At 45.0% G+C, this 22,795-nt stretch overlaps 1 protein-coding gene across 4 annotated transcripts in view; it reads right to left on the bottom strand.

The window, feature by feature from the left end:
- The window catches only part of CLEC16A (C-type lectin domain containing 16A), a 105,509-nt gene that overhangs the window by 71,357 nt on the left and 11,357 nt on the right, over positions 1 to 22,795 (bottom strand). For 3 of the 4 annotated variants that reach the window (XR_008597969.1, XM_054993187.1, XM_054993189.1), the window contains exons 5-12: positions 20,178 to 20,283; positions 17,591 to 17,714; positions 14,684 to 14,858; positions 12,537 to 12,590; positions 11,771 to 11,884; positions 6,188 to 6,398; positions 4,598 to 4,712; positions 4,154 to 4,254 (exon numbers count right to left, since the gene is read on the bottom strand). Coding sequence is in view for 3 of the 4 variants with exons in the window: in XM_054993187.1 (XP_054849162.1) it covers positions 4,154 to 4,254; positions 4,598 to 4,712; positions 6,188 to 6,398; positions 11,771 to 11,884; positions 12,537 to 12,590; positions 14,684 to 14,858; positions 17,591 to 17,714; positions 20,178 to 20,283 (1,000 nt within the window). In the remaining variant the exon portion in view is untranslated. The remainder of the gene's footprint in view (positions 1 to 4,153; positions 4,255 to 4,597; positions 4,713 to 6,187; positions 6,399 to 11,770; positions 11,885 to 12,536; positions 12,591 to 14,683; positions 14,859 to 17,590; positions 17,715 to 20,177; positions 20,284 to 22,795) is intronic. The other variant, XM_054993188.1, reaches the window with a different exon arrangement.

The following is a 22,795-nucleotide window of genomic DNA, read 5'->3' as shown; positions in this document are numbered from 1 at the left end:
TGTAATCTCTCTCATCCCTGAATTCCAGGTGGGCAAGCATTTCCAGCAAAACTGCTTACCATTCATGCTTCACAAATCAGGGCTCATTCGCCCCAGCCTTAAAATACCCTTCAATATCACTTCTAGCCCCAGTTTCCCTGAGCCCACGAAAGAATTCCTTCCCATATGTGCTGAGCCTGCTGATGTTTTGTACATATTTTTAGATTTTGAAGCAGACCGGATAACAGAAATACTCCTCGTTGCATTTTGGGTCCGGAGATTGCAGGGGTGCATGATTTCTTGCTGAACAGCCTTAATATTCTGAAGTTTATACCTACGGGGCAGGCAACAGCTTCCTGGGATTATATATTCCCAAAATGCAGTTTGGACAGGAATTCAGCAGCAGCCTTGAAACAGGGTTTGCCACGTGACCAAGAAAGCCCTTAAAGCTCTCTGGACCTCAACACACAACCGGCGGCTGTGCTTCACTCATCTTTCAGCTGATCTAAAGAAAGACCATCAGCAGCTCCAGAACTTGTCCTGGTCCCCTTCCCCTAATCTCTTCCACCATAGCTTCCCACCTACTCCAGAGAAGCCCTGGACAGTGTTCAACAAGAAATATATTGGCAGCCTGTGGCACTGTTGTAAAGTGTTCCTGTCGGCCTTGTACCAGCCGCAAGATGGGTGGCAGTGTTTAGAACTGACACAGAAGTTGGTCTTCATGACTTGTCCATTTCTGCTTCAAAAGCAGCCCTGTGAAGGTTGAACACTTTCCCCATCCGGTGACTCAAAACAGTCCCCAGTTTATTCTGCACAGAACTAGTATCCAGTATTACTGTAGCAAGGGGAAAAAACACTTTTTCAGAGCCCAAGCCATGAGGCGGGTTTTGACCTTTAAAAGCCCCTGAATGGTCTGTGAGCGAACTTCCCATATAAACTTCCCAAAGTGTTCATTTGTGATGCAATGCCAAGCCCCCACTAGATGTTTGTCCTGGTGCGCTCTCCTTGCCCCCCAAAACGTACTTGTTCAGAGGAAGCTTCTTTTGGGGGGTGGCTGCTTCCAGAGCTGCCCCTTGGTTTGTCACTGTTATTACTGTTTGGAGTTCTTTTCTTGGTTTTAAAGTTGGCTTTAATTGGTTTCAAATTTGCATTCTATTACAGTCCCCTTGAATATGGAAAAGACGAATATAAAATAGCAAAAAACTAAAAATTTGGTTTTCCTCCTCAAGCTAAAAACAGCTTTTCAGGGCATCCAGAAAAGATTAAAGACTCAAGACAAAAAGGAGCAAATGCTTGCTTCTGTTTTTTCAAAAAATCCTCCAGGCTCCTTAATATTCACCAGCCCCAAATCACCTTCTTTATACTGTCTGATGGGGCTACCAGGGAAAAAGCAAGCTCAGCTGTAAATTCATTTAGGGAGTTGAAAAGGAATGGGCAAATTGGTAGATCAGGGGGTTTAAGACACAGTGGCAGCTCTGTTACATCGTGCCAAGTGCTGGCTCAGTTCCCTCTGAAACCTGGCACCAACAGATGAATCTTCATTAAAAATACTCCGCTCACATTAAAAGGCATGTTCTGTTTGCCATTATTTCAAGGGACGGACACCAAAGAGTTGTCATTTCAGCACAGTTTTGCTCCTGAGAGTTTGATGTCTGATCCATCATGATGACAAAGGAAATTCTGCAATTCTGCCAAAAGGTTCAGCCTCTCCACCCAGATCTTCCAGGTCAGGAGGGTTCACAGCTCTCCTACGCAGAATTGTGCATGAAGGAGTTATGCCTATGCTGATTTCCTAGAAGTATCCCATTAATAGCCAGCATCTATCGCTGTGATACGCTTCAGCCATCTTCCACAATGAGAAATCCACTGGATATGAACACCCTCACTGAAAAAGTAGTATGGGAGCCTCTTGCTTTTGAACATTCTGAGGATCAATGCAGACCCTTGCAATCTCTGTCTGGGAAAATACTGATGTCAGCTGTCAAACAGAAGGACCGCAGGATGAGATGACAACCAGAAAACAAGCCCGAAGAGCACCGCAACCATCTAACTACAACATCAATGAAAGAAGAAATGAATACATTAATTCAAAAAAGTATACACAGTCTTATGTCTTCATTATATACGATTCTACTACATAGCACAATGGTAGCTGCCAGAAAACACTCTAAGGCAAAAGAGGTCATCAAACATCAAAATGTCAAAGGGACGTAGTAGGCAACAATGAAGTCCTTATATATACACACACCATAAAGTGCGCAATGCAAGGACAGTAAATAACAATAAATAACCGTTACAATGTGACCATAGCAATGTTTAAAGCGACCATGCCTAGAGCAGCAAAATATATATAACGCAATCAATAGAGGAAATGTCCATCAGATCCAAATCTTAATGTGAGTTGAGTTCCAATGAGGAGTAACTGTAGAATTCCACTGAAGAGTAACTGCGACGGAGGTGCCAGTATGTCCACCCGTTTCCGTCTTCCCTCTTCCTGGCAGTTACCATGAGTAGATGGTTCTAATTCAGAATACAGAACATTTCCCAGTCATCTCCAGTAAGTATAGAGGCAGCTGGTGATACATTTGGTTCACTGCTCCCTTTTCTATCAAAAGGGAGGGAGAAAGATCTTCCCCGTCTTCATCTCAGCAGCCTTTGGTGGGCCTTAAACCTGTTTCACACAATTCTAATCCAATTAAGTTTGTTAACAGATTCCGTCTTACACTTTAAAGGCAACGATCAGCAGACGTGGGACCTTTCCATCACCGCTGGGCACTAAGAAGGCATTTACACAGCTTTGGTAAGTTTTTGGCAGACCACTGAGGCTATCTACAAGCCCAGAGGATTGTGCACATCACCTGAAGGACCAGGTCTGCCCATGGTGGCAATTCTGAAGGATGCTGCAGAGCCTCAAGAGGCTTACAGTCTCCCACTCCAGCCACCAAACTCAAGTATGGGATCTAAGCTTCCGCCAGCCTGAGCAGAGGCTCCACCCGGAACCTGTAAGGTCTTTGAGCTGGAGCTCTGCCCCCTTCAACCCCATAAACCTTCAACCCCTTCAACCTTCACTGCTCCCCCCATTACTATTACGCTGATCCAAACCAGGCAACATTATGGGAGTCTTCTGTTGGTTTCTGAAGTTGTCCCTAGGGTCTTCTGAAGTTGTCCCTAGGGTGCTGCTTCAGATGGGAAAACGGTGCAAAGGGAGCGGGAAAGATGACCCCGCGCCCCTCAGCCCCAGACCAAAGTGGGCCCCTGAACATCTGATCAATGCCAGAAGTTCTCTGATCGCTACAGTGCCAGCATCTCTCCTGGCTGCAGGCTCCCGTGGGTCCTAGCTTTCCTGCTCAATTATTTAAAACATTTATAGGGCGCTTTTCCAAACGCTCAAAGCAGTACATGCTTCCTGCTAAATTCCGGAGCGCGGTCACAGACTTCCAGTCCAGCAGCCAGTTGATCCATAAGCTAGGAAAAGTTCTGTTCTCCTTCCAGCAAGTCCTGTCAGTGGCGGTGGTGAGGGGCTGGCAAAGCCAGCCTAGTGTAGCAGTAAGACTGTCAGACTAGAATCTGGGAACTCCAGGTTCAAATCCCCGCTCTGCCACAGAAGCTTGCTGGGTGACTTTGGGATAGTTACAAACTGTCAGCTTCACCTACTTCACAGGGCTGCTGTTGTGAGGATCACGTGAAATGAGAGGAGAATGAACGCTGCTTTGGAGTCCCGTTGAGGAGAAAGATGCAGTAAAATAAAAATAAAGTTCTCAATGCTTCTCCATTTTTCAAGCTGGGCATCCACTTGATGTTACTGTAGAATGGAAAAAAGCAGGTCCACCAGTCACCTGCTTCCCTCCCTGGGCAAGAGAGTCCGCAAAACCATGACAAGAGCAATGGTTCCATTCACAGTGGCAGCCTCTTCATTATGCAGAAAGGCAAAGTAAATAAATCCAAGGAGCATTCCAAGTTTTGCAAGCAGGTGCAAGCTCTTTTTGCCACTATGCACAACTGAGAGCCAGGCCACTCAGACCAACAATTCACTGTCTGTAACAACTTTTTAATTAGTATAGTGTAGCTTTAAAAAAAAAACACACCCCACTTCTAGGGATTTCTGTTCATTGTGCTGGGAGCCAGAGCCAAAAGGTGAGAATGTCCAGAAGATTCCTGGAGAGTGAGTTCTTACCTTTGTTATGAGACATGGCATACAAAAGGCACAGCACAAACAGCGCGTAGTAATCGTCCTCAGCACAGTCCAGGGCTTTGTACACCAGCTCCAGAAAAGGCCTAGGGAAGACACAGACACTTCAGAATCTGCCATCGCTGCCCTATAATTTGCCACAAAGCAAACAGAGGGATTCTAGTGCACCAAATGGCCCTGCATGGGACAGATATGTCTAGTTACTTTCCTTTGTTTATACCCTGCCTTTTTCCCCAGTGGGGACCCAGGGCAGCTTACATCACGTCAGCTGCTCTGGGTCCCCATTGGGAAGAAAGGTGGGGTATAAATGAAGTAAACACACAATGTAAACTGCAGCTCTTTGGCCAGAGCTCAAAAGCTTTTCAGCACTGTCTTATGTAGGGCTGAGCACAGAAAGGCTTATATAAGACGGTCACTCTCTGCCCATACCTGTTCCAGTTTGACATCTGGGCACCGGAAGCAGCTGCTGTCTTTTCTTCATCCGTTATGTTCTGTTCTATCACAGAAGACAGTTTGCACCGTTCCATGATCACCATCTCGATTTCTGGAAGGAAGTGACAGAGGACAAAATTTACTGTTGGTGAGTTTATGACACAGAGCAAGAGGGGGCCAAAGGATGGTCCACAGGGGGACAATGGCAACTGCCACTGGCTGCAACCATTAACCTGCTTTTATTCCACTGTTTTCTAAGGTCCAAATCCCATTTTATTGCATTGTTTGTTGCATGTCTTATACTCTTTTCATTGTATTTTTTAAAAGTTTTGTAATCCTCCTTGAGTCCCAGTGAGAGAGCTGGACTATAAATTAAAGAAATAATAAATAATGAAGGACTTGATCTGACACCAGCAGGGCATTTCTTAAGCACAAGAATTCTGAAGATCACTTCACACAAGCCGCTTGTGTCTTAACTGAGAAAAGAACTTGCGCACATTCGAATTTACAATTTTACAAGACCATGGCTAGCCTACTTTTAAAAAAAATTATACTCCATTCAAGGCCAGAGTTAGTTCCCCTAACCTAGACCTTCTTGAATGTTGTCATATTCTCTTGCTGATCATTAGGAATTATATAGGTATCCCTTTTCTCCTTGCTGTATAGCATATCTACCTATCAACAAGAGAATAGGACAATATTCAGGAAGGTAAACAACTGCAACAAACAAAGACCATCCAAATTACAATTCAATGCACAGTGAAGTTTTCATGAGTCGATGGCTACCAGACAGAACTTGTCCATGTGGATAAGGTGAGGAAATAAAGCCAGAATTAACCAAAGCATGGGAAAGAAATCCAGCTCTCCAGAAGAGGATGATAATACCTAATCATATGACGTTATCAATGTTCAAAGGACATTGCAAGACAAACCAGTACTGTTCCTTAGAGCCAAAACACACGAGAAGAAATACCTAGGTTCAGCATGTGTTCTCTTACCTCAAGGTTTGCCGGGATCTGTAGGCGTCCTGGAAGCTTAAAGTTTAGCATTTACAGAGCAGCAGGAAGGGAAATACAGGCGCCTGTATTTCCCTTCCCCTTCCTGCTGCTCTGTAAATGCTAAACTTGTTCTCTTACCTCAAGGTTTGTTGGGAAGTGTAGGTGTCTTGGCAGCTTAAAGTTTAGCATTTACAGAGCATCAGGAAGGGGAAGGGAAATACAGGCACCTGTATTTCCCTTCCTGCTGCTCTATAAATGCTAAACTTTAAGCTTCCAGGACACCTACAGATCCCGGCAAACCTTGAGGTAAGAGAACACGTGCTGAATCTAGGTATTTCTTCTCGTGTGTTTTTGGCTCTTACATATTGCTGATGAGAGGGGTGGAGCTGAGAGAGAACGAGGACCACAGAGTGGGTCTGTGGCTGAGGCACGATTTAAACCAGAAGCCCCCAGATCAGGGCTCATTCCCTTGGCCACCATATTGAATTATATATTACAATCCAACTGTATATCTCAAATGCACGTTAGAAAATGATAACCAATGCACTGGATACTTTTCTTTGCTTCCCACATCTTTTGGTGCGCTCACCTTCGTTCTCCCTGCTCGGCTTGATACCTTTAGAAGGACCCTCCGTGCCTTCTTGGCCTTCCTCAGGCCCCTTCTCTTCTTCCTCATCCTCTTCAACATTTTTGTAATTCGGCCTTTTCTGTAGCCTCTTCCGTCCCTTATGCTTATTGATTTCCAAAGATCGCTCCAATGTCTCAGAAGGTTTAATGAAGCATCGGATGCTGGGCTTGGTCTAAGATGTGGACATAACGAAACAAACTAATTAGCCAGGCAGGAAAAATCTGGAACATGACAATTAGGCCAAGTCAGTGTTGTACATGAATGGCTCAGAGCCAAGCTACAAGTGACGCCTGACACAGATTGGACACTTGTCAGCTTCCCTCAAGTTTTGATGGGAAATGTAGGCATCCTGGTCTTGCAGCTGTAATGGAGAGCCAAGCTGTAAACCCAGGATGCCTACATTTCCCATCAAAACTTGAGGGAAGCTGACAAGTGTCCAACCTGTGTAAGGCATCACTTGTAGCTTGGCTCTCAGTTTAAAAGTGTGTTGGGGAGGGCTGATACTTAGGGTAAGTTTGCACTGAAATTTGAGCTTGTGTTTTAGTTTTGTACCTGAGAGTGAAAGCATTTCTAAATCTACAAAAAGCATGGAGCAGTGGCTCGCTTCTTGCCTGAAGTGAAGGCAAGGAGAGAGCAGTAAGAGGTAATATGGAAAGATTATTGCCTGTAGTGGCTAGTCGCAAATTTGGATCATTCAAGCCACAAGTCTAGAATTCTGCTAGATACAAAATTAAGATGACAGTGAGAACTCCTGTTGCTGCCACACTTCTGGGCTGTCACTGATTTAAGCAAGGGGTAAAGTACATGAGACACAGGAGACTGGTAATCATATCTTCTAACATTTTAGTTTCTAGTTAACAGCAGCCAAGGTGGGGGCTCGCAAATGGAGCACAGCAGTGGCACATAGAGAAGGTGAATATGCAACCCCCCCCCCCACACACCATTTTTCAGATATCACAAACAGGGGAAATGTATACATTTTGACCAAGCAGAGCAAGCGGTACCAGGAGGGTTGCGGGGAGACACGCAGAATGGGAAAGGCCTAGAGGAAACGGCTAAACATCTCTCCCTCCGCTTTCTGACTCAGTTTGGAGCTGCCCTCAACTACTTTTAAGTTAAAAAAGAAAAGAAAAAAGGACATTCAGCCACAAGGGTGAATTTGGCTTGCTGCGTGTCCAACTAAAGTCAATCTTTATCAGCTTTGCCAAGAAGGCTTTGTTCATTTCCATTTAAAAGCTTTTTTCTTAAGAGAGCAGTCCATTATCAGAAAAGACTTCCGTCCCCAGCCTTGACTCAGAGGCTTATCAAACCTCAAAAGTGGCTTTATGGGACCTCAGCTCCATTCTTCCCTTCATATAAATGCTAAAACTCAATATCCAAGACAGAGGGGAAGATGGCCTGGTGTGGGAGGGAGTTGGACTCCTCTTGAAGAGCTTCACTGCCCACGAAGGGTACCTGTGCCTGAATTCAGTAGAGCATTAACACCCCTGCAAAACCCAGAGCCCCTGCATAAACGTACATTCCAGGTCCAGCCACGGACTTGCCTAGAAAGCACAAGTTCCAGAACTGGAAGGACCCTCAAGATCATCTAATGGGTGGTACTGAAGAACTACTCCCAACATCAGGGGAAAAAAAAACCCCTAACAAACAGGTTTACATAACTTTCACAGGGGGTGGTGAGTGTTCCACAAGAAAACTAAGCAAAAATTCTGCACCAAGGTAATCCAAACGATACCAAGAACAGCTGAGCTCTATGAGAAACATCAGTTGCTTGCATGGCACAACTTGTTATTTTTGCTAACTATGGGGAAAAGACACAGGACTGTGCAGGCCCAGGAAATCCCAATCAAGGAAATCTTATTCAGGCCCTCCCTTGGTTTCCAATATATCTGCAAGCACTGCATTTTCAAACGTATCTTTGCAAATGCAGAGTTTAGAAAATAGCTTCTGAAAAAAAAATGAAAGCCAAGATTCCAAAGGAAACTGAACTGAGATGGCAGCCCAGGGGTTTTCGGGGCTCCCACAGAATCCCAGTATGCACACAAACCATCTTGACCACGTCTTCCATAGCACAAGGAATGTGCATTACAGGCTGGGCAACAGTCCCTTCTGTAGCAAAGGTCTTCTTGAAACAATGCATGCTGCCCCTACCCAAATGCCTGTCAGGTGCAACTATGCGTACAATAGCCTCAACCAATGGAATTCACCCGAAATTTTCATTCATCTACTAAACCAACACAGATGAAACACTTTGCAAGCCGAATCTGTCCAAGCAGCTCGCTCCCCTTAGAGTGGAAATTCAGTTTCCAAGGAGGCCTTCATTTGGACTCTGTCTACGTCCCTGGGTGCCTCCACGCATATCCTATCAGCATCAGGAACAACAGCATGTTATGGTTCTTACAATGATTGGCTTGCAGGGAAGTCACAACATTGATCCAACAGTAGAGATGAACAGGTTGTGTGAGAAATCACAGCCAAATACACAAATAGCAAAACACAATCCAGAAGAACATAAGAACAGCCCTGCTGCATCAGACTGAAGGTTCATGGAGTCCAAGGTGAGCAGCAACAAACAGAAAGGTGGCCCAAGTTTCACCCCCATCCCCAGCAACTGGCTTTCAATGGTACACAGCCTCTCAACATGGAAGTTCCATTTAGTATTTGCAACTAATAGCCCGTGACAGATGTGGGGCCTGCTACTTGTCCCCCTTACTGCACACTGTTTAGCCTCCATGGTGCAGATCTGGGAGACACGGGTTTAAATCTCCACTCTGCCACGGAAGCTGGCTGGCTGACTTTGGGCCAGTGACACAACTCTCAGAGTAGCCTAACACTCAGGGTTGTAGTGAGGATCAAGTGGAGGAGAGGCGAACGACATGCATTGCTTTGGGTCCCTCGTGGGGAAGAAAGCCGATGAAAAAATTAAGGAAATAAATTTGTCCAACTCCCTTTATGCACTGCCTTGAGTTCCATGACAGAAAAAGGAAATAAATAAGATTCTGAAGCCAGGTACGCAAACCATCTCTGAATGTCTCTTGCCTTGAAAACCCTAGAGGGTAGCCATAAGCTGGCATTTTCCACTACCAAGCTAGTGATCACCACGGGACCCATCATGCCTTGTGGTGGCAAATTCCATGAATTATGCTGCATCTCTTCCATGTCATAATTTCACCAAGTGACTTCAAGGTCTACTATAACAGGTACAATCCTAGCTGCACAAACAGTGCCATACTAAGAAGAGTTACACTCTTCTAAGCCTGTCAAAGTCAGTTGTGGGCTTAAAGAGGTAACTCTGCTTAGGACAGCACTGTTAAGTCACACTTGGAAATTTGTTGTGGATTGGCATGACATCTGAGGCAGGTGTGCAGAAAGAATGATATAGAGATGGAGAGTCGCAGCAAACAAACTGCTTCTGCAAAAACAGTTTTCAAACATGCCTATTTTTAAAATACTTTGGGTTCGATCATCAGCTAGACAACTGCAACCGTGCTAGTGACAGCCTACAGGTTACAGGAAGGAGAGAAAGTAGGTTAAGCAAAAAGAAAAAAAATTAAAGAGTGGCAGGAATTTGCCACATCCCATTTATGCAGGAAATAGATGGAAGACACACTCACAGGAAGGAAGGCAACTTCTGCCCCATGAGACATGGTGCTGAGTGTGAATGTACACCACTAATACCACCCCACTTGGTTACTGGAAGCATCCTGCTGGGGTCTCAGAAACTCTTCCACAGCAAAATCACAACCCAGATATCGCTGCTATGAAAAAAACCTAGGTACTCATTGGGGCAGGTCACTGAGCCAGACCAACAAAGTTCCCAAGACACTGAGATTTAGCAGCAATCATGCCTGGTTTTCCATGTTCCTTTGCTGTTAAAACATGTTGTGCATCAGACCACCAATCTGTATACTGCCCCATTGCGAGATTCACGGCCAAGGACCGACTTCTGGCAGGCAAAGGTGCTCTGCCACCAAGCATAAAACATCTGTAAAATATAACCCAACCTAGGCTGATTCTGCACACATTGGACAATGCACTTTCAATGCACTTTATCAATCGTTTGAGGTGGATTTTTTGTTCCGCACATGAAAAAATCCGTTCCAAATGAACTATAAAGGGGATTGGAAGTGCATTATCCAATGTGCGCAGAATCAGCCCTAAAATGAGGTCTGCTCAGAGCGAGTGATTTGTTGGCTTTCAGCAGCTTTTATGAAGCAAAACAACTAGTCTGAACTGGCACAAGCTGGAAACATCAAAAGAAACGTTTTTATTTGCAATGCCGCCTGTGTCCATCACCCATCATGAACTGGCATACATGCCCACACATTCATATGACCCCCTCACCCTCTTGCACAGATATCCCTTTGCATTACTACGTCAAATGCCCAACACCTATTCCAATGGGGCTTTGGCCTCCTTTCACACTCCCTTTCGACCCACCAGCTCCATCTGTTCCAATGGATGGGAAGGTCTCCTAGACAACTGAAAAGCTCTTGAGCAAGATAGTCCACATCCCCCTCTTCTTTGGTCTTGCCTTCAGAGCAACTGGCAAGCCACTTTGTTTTCTTGGGGGAAGAGCAGGAGGGGAGAGCCTACACAGACTGGGTGCCATGGATGGATTCTGCAAATGGTGACCATTTCCTCCGGTACTAACACCTGAGCCTCTTTGGCTGGCTGGACCCAGCGATGTCCTGTGCTCTCATTTAAGAGCTCAGTTGTTGCTATATAATCATGGCCTCTCCAAAGCCAGTTTTGACAGTGAATGCAGGTTGGTATGCATAAAAAAATACATTCAGTACCAAACAAGGACACTGCAGCCCACTGACCTCCGGCACTGCACACCTCCTCTGCACTGCCTGACAGCAAGTCTTGCTTTCTTTGCACTTTGCACAGTGGGTGAATTGCTGAGCCGGCAAGATCTTGCCAGCATCCTACTTAACAACTGCTACTCCACCTTTTGCTTGGAAAGGCCACAATTTGTGTTAAGTCACTGGCAATAGGAAGTGGTGTCCCAGAATAAGCACTAGAACACTTCTGCTTTTTTATTTTAAACAACAAAAAATATTTTTGATATTGCTAAACCCACAAAAAATGACAACAGTTACTCCAAAACACTCCCCTAAACAGTTTAAATTAAAAAAAAAAAAAAACCTCACACCCAAGAAATTCTGCAAAACAGGTTCAGTGGAAATGGCACCGCGGCAGCAGAAACCACAAATTTCCTAGTAATAAAACCCACTTAAAGAAAAGTGGGTGAGACACACAGCGTGAGCTAATGTACTAGGAAGACGAGATCATCTTCAGATGTATCAGATCTTTTCATCTTTCAAGCCTGCGTGCCAGAACAGGTTAGCTTTCTGGCTTAAAAAAAAAATAACAAGATGATGGTGTATCAAATACACGCGCCTGGGAAACTTTTGCACACTGCAAGCTAATGTAAAACATCAAACCCTCCGATTCTTGACTCAAAACAAATACAGGTACTTAATTTTGGCCCATGCCACGTGAGAGACTGATGTAATCAAGGCAGCGCTCCTCACTTACTGCGCTTTTCTGGACATCTTGCTCCACTTTTGCCGAAAACATTGACAGGTCTCCATTCAGAATGACTTCAGTTAAGGAATTCACCAGGGGCGCATAATGTATAATTAAGAAAACCTACGATAGAGGTAGGGAAGCAGAAAGGAATGTGAGTATGGAGCTGCCATATCTGGCCCTGCACACCATAGAGTGCTTCCTCCACATTTTCGCCTATTTAAACCTGCAGAAGCAGCACCCAGCACAGTTGGCCTTGCTCACATTTACATGTCACACATCCAATATTTCCCCAATCCAAAAATCCCCCACAATAGAGAGCTAGCAGATCAGTCACAACTGTTCTAGCCTAACCTTGCTGAGGAGCTACCTTTCTATTAAAGGAAATATTTGGGATTTGTTTCTTGAAATAAAAAGCATGGCCCCCTTATCAGCAGTGCAAGGTGGTATACTCCTTTGTAAACCATTCACATATTTCTATGTCACATCTGAGTTTCCTTTCCCTGACTTTCCTTTCCTTCATCATATCTGCTTGTCCACTCACCCAAACCACCCTCACCCCTCACTGCAAATCCCCAACCTCTCTTCCCATGAGTCAAGGTAGTATCTGTGGGCAAGGGACTACACAGACATCACTACAGCATCAGGCACTCTGCCAGTGCTATATGAATATGAAAAAAGCAGTGATGATGATCAGCCCCAACTTGTGATTTGCTAGTGACATCACTGACATCCTCAAAATGTCTAACACTGTCTAGAAACATCAAACACATACCTGCGACAAGAGGTACAAGGAAACCTGGAGACTTATTTTCGGACGTTCCCCGCCCTACAGAAGCAAAGGATTAAGACAAAAGTGTTAAAATGTGGAAACGTTGTCTGTACCAAATTGTATCACTTTAAATTGCAGGAAGAAAAAAACTTTTTAAAAAACCTCTCTGAAACTCCGGTGATAAAACTGGGGAAAAAACTTTCCTCTAGGATCACTCTCATATTATTCTGTTTCTTAAGACACTGAGAAACTCTTTTAACAATCTTTTTTTTAAAAAAATAGGTGAATGGTAGGAAGTTGGAAATCTACAACAGAACGGATTCAGGTGGGTAGCCGTGTTGGTCCATATCTGACCAGGTATCTGACAAAGGGAGCTCTGACTCTCGAAAACTCATACCTTGGAAATCTAGTCGGTCTTTGCCACTGGACCCGAATCTTGCTCTTCTGCAATGGAACAGCTTCCTAGTGCATACCTGCCTTCTTTCTCAGTTCTTGGACAGGTACCAATATACAGGGTTTGGTCATCAAGTGATTAAAACAACATGAACCATACCTGTGAATTTAAACCCCCTTTATCTGAATCATTAAAAAAAAGAAGCTGAGCATTAAACACGGATTTTAATGCTTCCAGAAGGTGCCTTTTGGGGGGTGCAAGCTCAAGTATTTTAGCAGTCACAGAGCAGTTACCCAAGACCAACGCGGGACGCAGCTCTGCTCCCCACTCACGAGGGGCTCAACAGAGTCAGTGGCTGAAAATGGGGCCATGGTTTTGGGTTAGGGTGGGCTCTGATGTGGGATCCCCTAGACTGCAACTGACAGTTGAAGGAGGAGTGCCTGCCAGGATCAGACCAACAGGGCCAGCCAAGGGACTCCTGGAAGCAGCTCTCACTTGGCATTCGCCTCCAACATCTTGGACAGAACCTGCTCCTGGCTGAAGCATTGAGTGCAGATAGGAACCCATCTCCCTTGGCAGGAATTTTCAGCCTGATGCTCCAGAGGCACTCCAGAAATAACCAGGAGCTGAGCATTCAACCACCAACAACAACTGCTACACAGAGCGTCCCCCAGAAGTCTCCCCATTGAGTCATAGAACAAGAAGACCCACAAGAGGGTCAAAAGAACCATTGCACTTTGCCAACAAGCCACTGGCATTCTTCAGAAACTTATCTTGCATTAGCTGTCCCAGAGCCAAAGCTGGAGGGCTCCTCTTACAATTATGTGAAGCACCAAGCCCTTTCTTGTTTCCCTCTTTAAGGAAAACAATGAACTCAAAACTATTTCAGCCAGCTTCCTGGGAAAAGGTGCTGTGACCAAACAGAGGCGCTCTCTCTCACATGAATTACAGAAGGACAACCACAGTTGTTTTTATCGAGAGCATTCAGAGTCCAGGTGGATCTTTGGCATGAACAGAAATGCTCTCTTGAAAAGTTAATTTGAGATAGTCTTAAAGGTGCACCTGGACTTTCAGGTGGCATTCCGCAATCACAAAATATTGGGGGTTGTTTCAACTGTGTCTTGCGTGATGAATTCTGGTTAATCTACCAGGCCTAGGCAACAAGCCCCACTTTGTACACAACACCACAGGCCACCTGCTTCTTGCTGGGAGGACTCCAGCAGTGGATGGGGTAGCATAGCTCAACACACGGGGTTCTGTGAATTCAGACACCTCAACAAACCTAATTAGTATAAATAAGTGAGGTTTATTATGTCTGGGTGCAGCCTCCTTTCCTTTAAAATTACTTAAAGCAATGGAGGAGGACGGACTCTAAATCTTAACAAGCCAATCTTAAATCCTTCCTTGGAAGAGCTTGAGATGACAACTAATCCTACGTGGCTGTATCCCAGAGAGAGACACAGGAACAAAGCACAGAACTGGGGGTTTGCCAGGGGTGTGTTGTGGAAGGAGCTGGCCTTGACTGGCATCCTAAGCCTCTCTAGTTCTGGTTGTGCTGACCTAATGCCAGTGCCAATTGTACACCAGCAAGAACCTTGATGCAGCTTTAAACACCCCCCCCCAACTGAACACAGGGAGGCTTCCACGTATTTCCCTTCTACGGAGCAGGCACTGGATACCAACTAGAAGTAGCAAAGCTGCACAGAAACTGGAGAGCAACTTAGGATGGGGATGTCCCGAATCAGTAGTTCCTTACCTTGTCTTGGTTGACTAAGGAATACACATAGAGTGGTAGAAATAGGCTGTTCAGTAAGTGGTCAGTCAGCACATCATTTAGGAATTCACAGTTGATAATAAGAATATCATTCAGGTAATGGAGATGGTCAAGGTGCTCAGCTACCAGGTCACTCAGCTTCCCCCGGTTTCTGTGCCTGCAAGAAAAAGAGAAACAGATGCAGCACTAAAATCTCCCCCCTTCACCTTCACAGAAAGTAGGAATTTTTCTAAGAGGCTGAACCTGCTTTTTTTAAAAAAGTAGTACATAAAACAGGGATTTAAGAGCCCCATGCCTGCTTACAAAAGGGCCGTTTCCACATGGCTTACCTGAAGCTGCGCCACGCCGCAATGTTGCAGACTGTGCCGGGGAAAACGCGAAATATCGCGTTTTCCCTGGCACGATCCGCAACGTTGTGGCATGGCGCGGCTTCAGGTAAGCCATGTGGAAACGGCCAAGGTCACCTTGACCCTCCTCCATTTCTGTCATTATATGCCCAAAAAATAAACATGGCAGATGGCAACGTGCAATTCTCTGGATCCTGGTCAAAATGTTTAGGTTGGGTTATTATACCTCCAGCAATTTCTCTCTCAGCCTAAAAGGGCTTGCTATGCCAGAAATCTAAGAAGCCTGGCATTAGCCTCTTTACTCTTCCCATACAATTTCTTCCATGTTAACACACAACCTGCTAACCATCTTTTGTTCAAGGATGAGCCGCCCTAGAGCCACTTGCTCCCTTCTGTCCCAGTGTCTGCTAACTAAATCCTCCAAGTCCTAGTCTACCTCTTGGGACTGTATCAAGCAGAAGGGAGACTTCAAAGGCAAGTAGGGAGGGATAAAAATGACCTCCCTCAAGAGGCATTCAGACACAGAATGAGAACCAAAGTCTGAAAGAGTTCCCACTTGGCAGCTAGTGAGCATTTCCCCCTAACTCTAGAGAAGGATCAAGATGGGTAGCTGTATTAGTCTGTCTGTAGCAACAGAAAAGAGCAAGAGTCCAACAGCACCTATAAGACAAACAAAATTTGTGGTTTCTTCAGAAGAAGTGAGCATTCAGCTCATACCCTACCACAAATCTTGTTAATCTTATAGGTGGTACTGGACTCTTGCTCTTTTCTAGAGAAGGAGAACAGGTGCCACGGCTGAGCAGACACGCCTTGCTTGGCAGGAAACATTTGCTTGCAGGTTTTAAAGCATTTGGGAACGTTCTTTCCAAAGAGGACCAGATGGATGTTAGGAAGTCACCCTGGGCAAATGGGAGCAAACCCCATTTTTTTTATCTAGCCAGGAAGCAGAAGACTTGTTTGCCTTCCCATAGCACAGGTGGCCATACAGCTTCAAGCAGTCAGGCACCCGTAGGTTAGCTGCTAAAGCTTCTCTTCTCCTAGAGGTGGATTCTCCCAGAATGTGACACTCCCACAAGGGTCTTTGATCTGCTTCTCTCCCCCAACATGCCCAGATTGACTTTGAAAAGAACTCACTTCTATGTAACAACTCCAAAGAGCTACTTTAGGGGCTGCCTAAAGTGGGATTTTGAAGAGCAGATGCTCTGAGCTCTTCAGCCTTCTTTGGAAAGCTCTCACTGTGTCAAAAGCAGCTTGCTATGTAGCGTTGGCACAGCCACACTGCAGTCACTGTGACTCTTAGGGATGCATGAGTTGCAGGTCCTGCACAATGCACTAAGGATTCAGATGCTATACTTGAAGAGGCTCAGGCAATTCCTCTCTAAATCAAAAGCTCTGGCTCTGCAATATCTAAAAAGAGCCTCTAACCCTTTCCTCTATGAGTCAGGCCATGATCAGTAAGCAGTTTGCTAGCTGCTCTTTGGCAATCTATTTCACAAAGTTTTCATCTCAGTGCACAGTCAGGCTGGATAAGATTGAAAGGGTTCTATGAAAAGCTTTCAACGATTTGAGAAACGCCCTGTGACTACAGAAGCCAGGGGAAGCTCAACCATGAGCCGGATACCCTGCAGCTGCTGGCAGTTCACAAGCCAATCCTCCCTTAGAGAACTCCACTACACTGGCCATTGCTCTAGGGCCATGGGACCCAAGGGAGGGGCAGCCAGACTCCTGTCACTGGCCAGAGGAACAAGCATTGCTGGGAGCTTGCACCTTCCAGAAGGACATACCATCACCGACTGATCTCAGTTACAGCCAAAGGTTGCCAATTATTTTGAGGCATCTGTAGAATATTTAGGGAAATTCCATTTCTTTGGCGCTTCCTCTCTTAAAAAACAAACAAACCCGTAAAACACATATATGTATGTTACTTTAAAAAAACCCCATCAGATGGAACACAAATCTAATAAAATCAAGCACCCCTCCCCCCCGCCAAAAGCCTGCAGTTTGGGGTTGCAATGGTTCATTGATTCATTCGATTTGATTGATCAGTTTAAAAGTCAGCCCCAAATAATCAAACTGCAGATGCGGATGGCTGGTACCTACTTAAGAAGGTGCTTTCCCGGTCCTCTCTCACACAAGGGGAATGCCTCTTCTTGGCAACTGCCTGCTATAACACATTTATAAGCAAAAAGTGTACTTTCCCACAAGCCACCCCTTCCTAGATTTATACAGATTTAGTCAACTACTGGTGAAGCCTTTCTGACCGCTCTGAGTGTTTTCATCAATAGTCAAGCAAGACAACCGGAAAAGCTCAGGAAATGCGGAGCCCCTCTTCAATTACACCATCCCGTCCTGAAGTTAATGATCACAGAAAGGGGGAACTCTGAATGGGGCTGCCCTGGGAATCTGATTATTCGGCCGGCAGTGCAGTCCTCCTTATGCTTACAGAGAACCAAATAAGAACATGCAGGACCGCGGCTTCTGGCTTCCTTCATCAGGCATCCCCCCTACTTGCAACTGCCTGGTATCAGCGATCAGAACTCACTCTTCGTCGGTTTGCACACAGTTATCCAGTTCTATCACGTGACTCCCGATAAACCAGACAAGATTGGAGAAGTAAGGGACAGCCGTTTTATCTCGAATGTAGTGAAGCATTGGTTGGTTGTCCACTGGAAAGAAAATTTTGGGTTTTTAAAGCACAGCTTCCAAAAGAGGAAGATAAATAAAATACACTTTTATACAAACCCCTTTCTAAAACGCAAGCTTTCAAGGCAGCATGCAAGCTTCTTTCATACTTACATGTCTCTCATCATTTTTCCACGTCACACACACACTTAACTCCCTCAAGAGATTAAGCAAGTCAATTAAAATGCTAGTAATTACTGCCTTGTTCTGAAAACAAGTGAGGGGAAAAAAATCTCAGTTGTGGGGGAGCTCTTGCTTTCTAAAGAACTGACAACAGAGCAAGAATAAAGAAATAAGGCTGACAGTCAAAGCGATTGGTGGACTTACATGAAACTGCGTTAAGGAACACGGGAATCATCAGTGAAGAAAGGGTTAAAAAAACAGACAATGGTTAACAGGGTTAGGAAACTGGGACAGCAAAACATTCTCCAAAGGGCGAAACAGCTAAAGCAGAAGCTATCTAGATTTCAAAACTACAGGTTAAAAGCGAGAGCGCGCGCGCAAGAGAGAAAGAAAGAGAGAGAACAAACACATTTGCAAACTCAGTTCTAGAAAGCTATGCTGCCTCAAGATACAGTAGTAGTGGGGGGACCCCCCCCCAAACCTGGCCAACATCATTACATCTTTGGCCCGTGGTTTTCAGGCACTCTGCCTTCTGGGAACCTTCTCAGATTGACTTGCCTGTTAGGGAACCTCCCCGCCATGTGTCACAAGGGATTCTGGGAAGCATCTTCAGCTTCCTGCTCAGTTGACGCAGAACCTGTCAGGCTCCTCTACTGGAGCGTACCTAGGTGCTGGAGCATACCTAAGACATACAATCCCCTGCCCCGCAGCTGAACGTCATGCAGGAAATTAAGAGTGTGGTGGCTGGGCTGCCTTCCCAAGGGCATTTGGCCCTCCACTACCGATCTTCCTGCCCAGGAACCATCCCTTAGAAACTTCTGAAGAACCCAAGGGTGCCCCAGAGGGAGAGTCTGAAAAGCGCTGCTCTAGTTAATACCACTTCTACCCAAAGAGCTTTTTAATTTTGAAAGTTTTGCTAAACTCAAGTTCAACAGATTGGACTAGGGCACCAAGGAGCCATGTTTTGGGCTACAGAGTTCAAGATGCCACAAAGCAGCCCGTAACAGAGGACTCTGTGATTCAGTGTCTGGACACACACTGCAAAAACCTTCTTGTATCATTGTAACAGGAATGAACAGGTTTAATGCCATATGCTGTTTACATCAAACACATACAGGACGTGTCCCTACAATAGTGAAGAATCTCTTTATTACGTACAGCATCAGACATTCAGCAGATGAAGGAAACGAGGGGTTTTTTTCTTAACTTATTCCAAATCTGGTGAATCTAAGAGTGTGTAAGTCTGAGGCTTTCTACATAGCACATCTTGAAATGGTATTTGTAGTGACGTCAGCAATTTAGCTCAGACTAAAAATAGCCCTTTGTATTACTAAAAAGATGTCTAAAATTGGAGAAAGGTCGGGGCGGGGGAGAAGGGAGACGAATTCAAATGCAATCTCAAAGAACAGCAGGATGAAAAGCTCCACAGGAATGCAAGAGTTACTCCTATCTACTGAGGGTTTATGCCAGGAAAGCAGAAGAGCCATAGTTAGAGTGCAATGCTCCTTACACTGTGGTGAACACCACTAAATAACCAGGAGCTACAGAGCCATTTAGAGTCAGTCAAGGTCCCGAATGCACCCATACTTTGGCTTTTTTAACCTCTTTTGAAATCTTATGTGTTTTCAAGAGCAGTTTCTTGTGTTTCATTGGGGGAGGGGGGAGCGGTGTACCATTCAAGAAATGCAAGTTCAAAGCGATTTTTTGGGAGTTGGGGGGGGGAGATCCTAACCACATGGCCCAAATGATCACTTTAGCTGGTTAGAGTGAATTCCTAATCAATACCTTCTAATTCTAGCTTTTCCACTATCAAGCAGGGTGAGGAAGTCTCGTATTTCCAGCTAAGGGAAATATCTGGCTGCGTTCTAATCCACAGCACAGTGACATTTTCTTCACTGATGAGCACAGGAGAAATATGAAAGGTAATGGATTCCAGTTTTGACTGCGCAGCTTAACATCCCTCAATGGCAAGACATCCAAGGGCTGATTCTTTAAGTATGCAGACCCAACAAAGAATGACCCCTAGAGGCCACTGTTCTGTGGTTTCTTAAGGGGGTCCAGCTTTACTGAAATTTAGGTGGGGGGGGTGGACAGCTGGATACAAAAAGTACACTGAAACACTTCCTTTAGAAGCCACAAAGTTTCAGCATAAATAAGATGTTATTCACCCACAACAGAAATGCAAATGATACTCTGCTTGTGTGAACAGCCCTTTGAATCATCAACCTTTCTCTCGATAAACTGCCCCAGTTAAAGATTTACTTTCAGAACAATGTTCTAAGGTAGCCTCATTACAGGTCATGTTACAGATTTGGGAAACTTACCTTTGTAAACATTCAAAGTTATCGTTCTAACAGCAATCCTGACCATGCTTTCGGGATGGTTGAAAAATTTAATGGCCTCTGTGTACAAGGCAAAATCATTCGTATGCTGGAAGAGAAGACAGTTCAATCTTAGAAACGACGTCATTACTTTTAGAACTTTGCAAAAGTGAATTACTTTTACATCTAACACCAAGGCAAGTTTTTCACATATAGATGCGATTACTTGTTACCCATGCCTTGGCTAGACACAACTTCGATTGCTGTAACAACGTACATGGAGCTCGCTATGAACAAACATTCAGAAACTTCAGTAGTTAGAGGGAAAGTATCTCATTCCTCAGAAAGAGCTCATGCCAACATGGTGCCATCCTCAGAGGCTTCTTGTTGGTTTTTAAAAGCTATCTGAATGGCAAACTCTGTCCTACACTGTGCATGCTTTCACACGTCATTGGCTAGGTCCTAATAAATGGTGCCATATCGACTGTCTTCTTAACCTCTATCCCACCAACCTCAAGCTGTCAACACACTATGTTCCAGATACAGATGGTGACTTCATAGGGGAGAGGTCTGTCTTCTGTGGCATTTCCCCTTTCTCCTCTGAAGTATTCAGGGTGCCATGTGTATTTTTTATTTATTTTGTTTATATTGCCACTTTCTCCCTTCTGAGGTCAGTAAAATGAGTACCCAGTTTCCTGGGGGTAAAGCGTAGATGACTGGGGAAGGCAATGGCAAACCACCCCGTAGAAAGTCTGCCAAGAAAACATCGCGATTGATGTCCCCCCATGGGTCAGAAATGACTCGGTGCTTGCACAGGGGACTACCTTTACCTTTTTTCCTCCTCAATGGGGACCTAAAGTGGCTTAAATACTCTCCTCAATTTTATTCCCACAACAACCCTGTTAGGCTGAGAGTGTGTGACTGGCTCAAGGTCACCCAGCGAGCTTCCATGGCTCAGTGGGAATTCGAACCTGGTTCTCCCAGATCCTAGTCCATCATACTAACCCACTAGATCATGCTGGCTCTCCTGTACCTGGTTCTTTCTTTGCTCACATCCAGATGCCAGGTCAATACACTTTTATTCCAGATTTCTTTTGACCTGGGTTGAACATTGACTGAATTCTACCTCCTGGTCTGGGATTGTTTGGTTGTTTTTAACTGAGGTAGGTTTTAATTGGCAGTTCAGACTTTTGTTACTGCTTTATTATAGCTTCGTAATTTTTACAAAGTACTTTACACTGATCTAGCCTGATAACCATCTTGGCGGTCCTCACAGGTGGAAAGGCAGGGCAAAAACGCTTCATGCAAATAGTTAGCAGCTGCCTCTTGCAGCTTACAGGGCTGCAAGCAGTTCTGGCCTGTTTCAACTCTGTATTCTTACGTTCTGGCGCCCTCTTCTGGTTAATATTGACTTAGTTTCAACAAAAGCTATCCGTTGTAGGGCAACAGTACTGCAGGAATTTTATTTTAATTATATTCCTCTTTTCTCCCCAAAGCAGCTTACATAATTCTCTTCTCTTCTTTTCTTATCACAACAACCTCATGAGGTAGGTTATGCTGAGAGAGAGAGAGAGAGAGAGCGAGAGAGAGAGAGACTGACTGGCCCAAGGTCACCCAAGAGTGGGAATTCGAACCTGGGTCTCCAGATCCCAGTCCAGCACTCAAACCAATACATCACCCTGGAGAATTTTCCTCGACAAATCTCCACATCCTGAGAGACACAGAAATGGCTTTTGTTATGGATAGTTTCAGGCTGAACATGCCTATGGGTGCTGACAGGGTTCTTGGGAGAGTCAGGGCCTTGTGCTCTGGATCCATGCCCGTGCTGGCTTTTAAAATCTTGCTGGGAAAAGATTTGATGATTAGTGAAAATTAGCTCCCTGATTTAGGGGGCTGTCCCTAAACCTTTGAAAGAGGCAGCTATTAGATCTCTACTCAAAAAACCTTCACTGGCTAGTGATGAGGTGGCAAGTAACAGGCCAGTCTCCAAACCACCTCATTTAAGGAAGGTGATGGAGCACGTGGTGATGGAGCAGCTCCAGGGCTTCCTGGATGGCACATCTTCCGCTGACCCACTTCAATATGGTTTCAGGCTGGGGTTTACACTGGTGGATGATCTTCCTTTGAAGTTGGCCATGGGATACTGTTAGATCTTTCAGCCGCCTTTGACACAGTTGACCACTCCATTCTTATCCACTAGCTTGGATACGGAGCTGGATGTTACCCTTCAGTGGTTCCGCTCTTTCCTGTATGACCGGACATAACAAGCCTCCACCAGAGGAGTGGAATCAATTGGTGGGATCTGTCTTGTGGAGTGCCACAGAATTCAATTATTTCACCCGTGCTTTTTGATATATATACGAAGCCACTGAATTGAGATTGTCTGGAGCTTTGGGGTTGGAGGCCATCAATATGCAGATGGCCCCCAGCTCTATAGATCATTTCCAAGCCTCCAGATGCATGTGCCTTGGTTCTGAACTGGTGCTCTGAGGCTATGGCAGAACAAACTGAAGCTGAATCCAGACAAGACAGAGGCAAATCAAATTATTTTGCTGCATTGCTTTTGCAAGACAGAAGCAATGCTGGTTGGAAAGGCCGATATTCTACAGGGTCCTAGACGG

This window comes from Eublepharis macularius, chromosome 12, assembly GCF_028583425.1.
Source record: "Eublepharis macularius isolate TG4126 chromosome 12, MPM_Emac_v1.0, whole genome shotgun sequence".
Lineage (NCBI taxonomy): Eukaryota > Metazoa > Chordata > Lepidosauria > Squamata > Eublepharidae > Eublepharis > Eublepharis macularius.
This window is presented reverse-complemented; position numbering and strand designations above follow the sequence as displayed.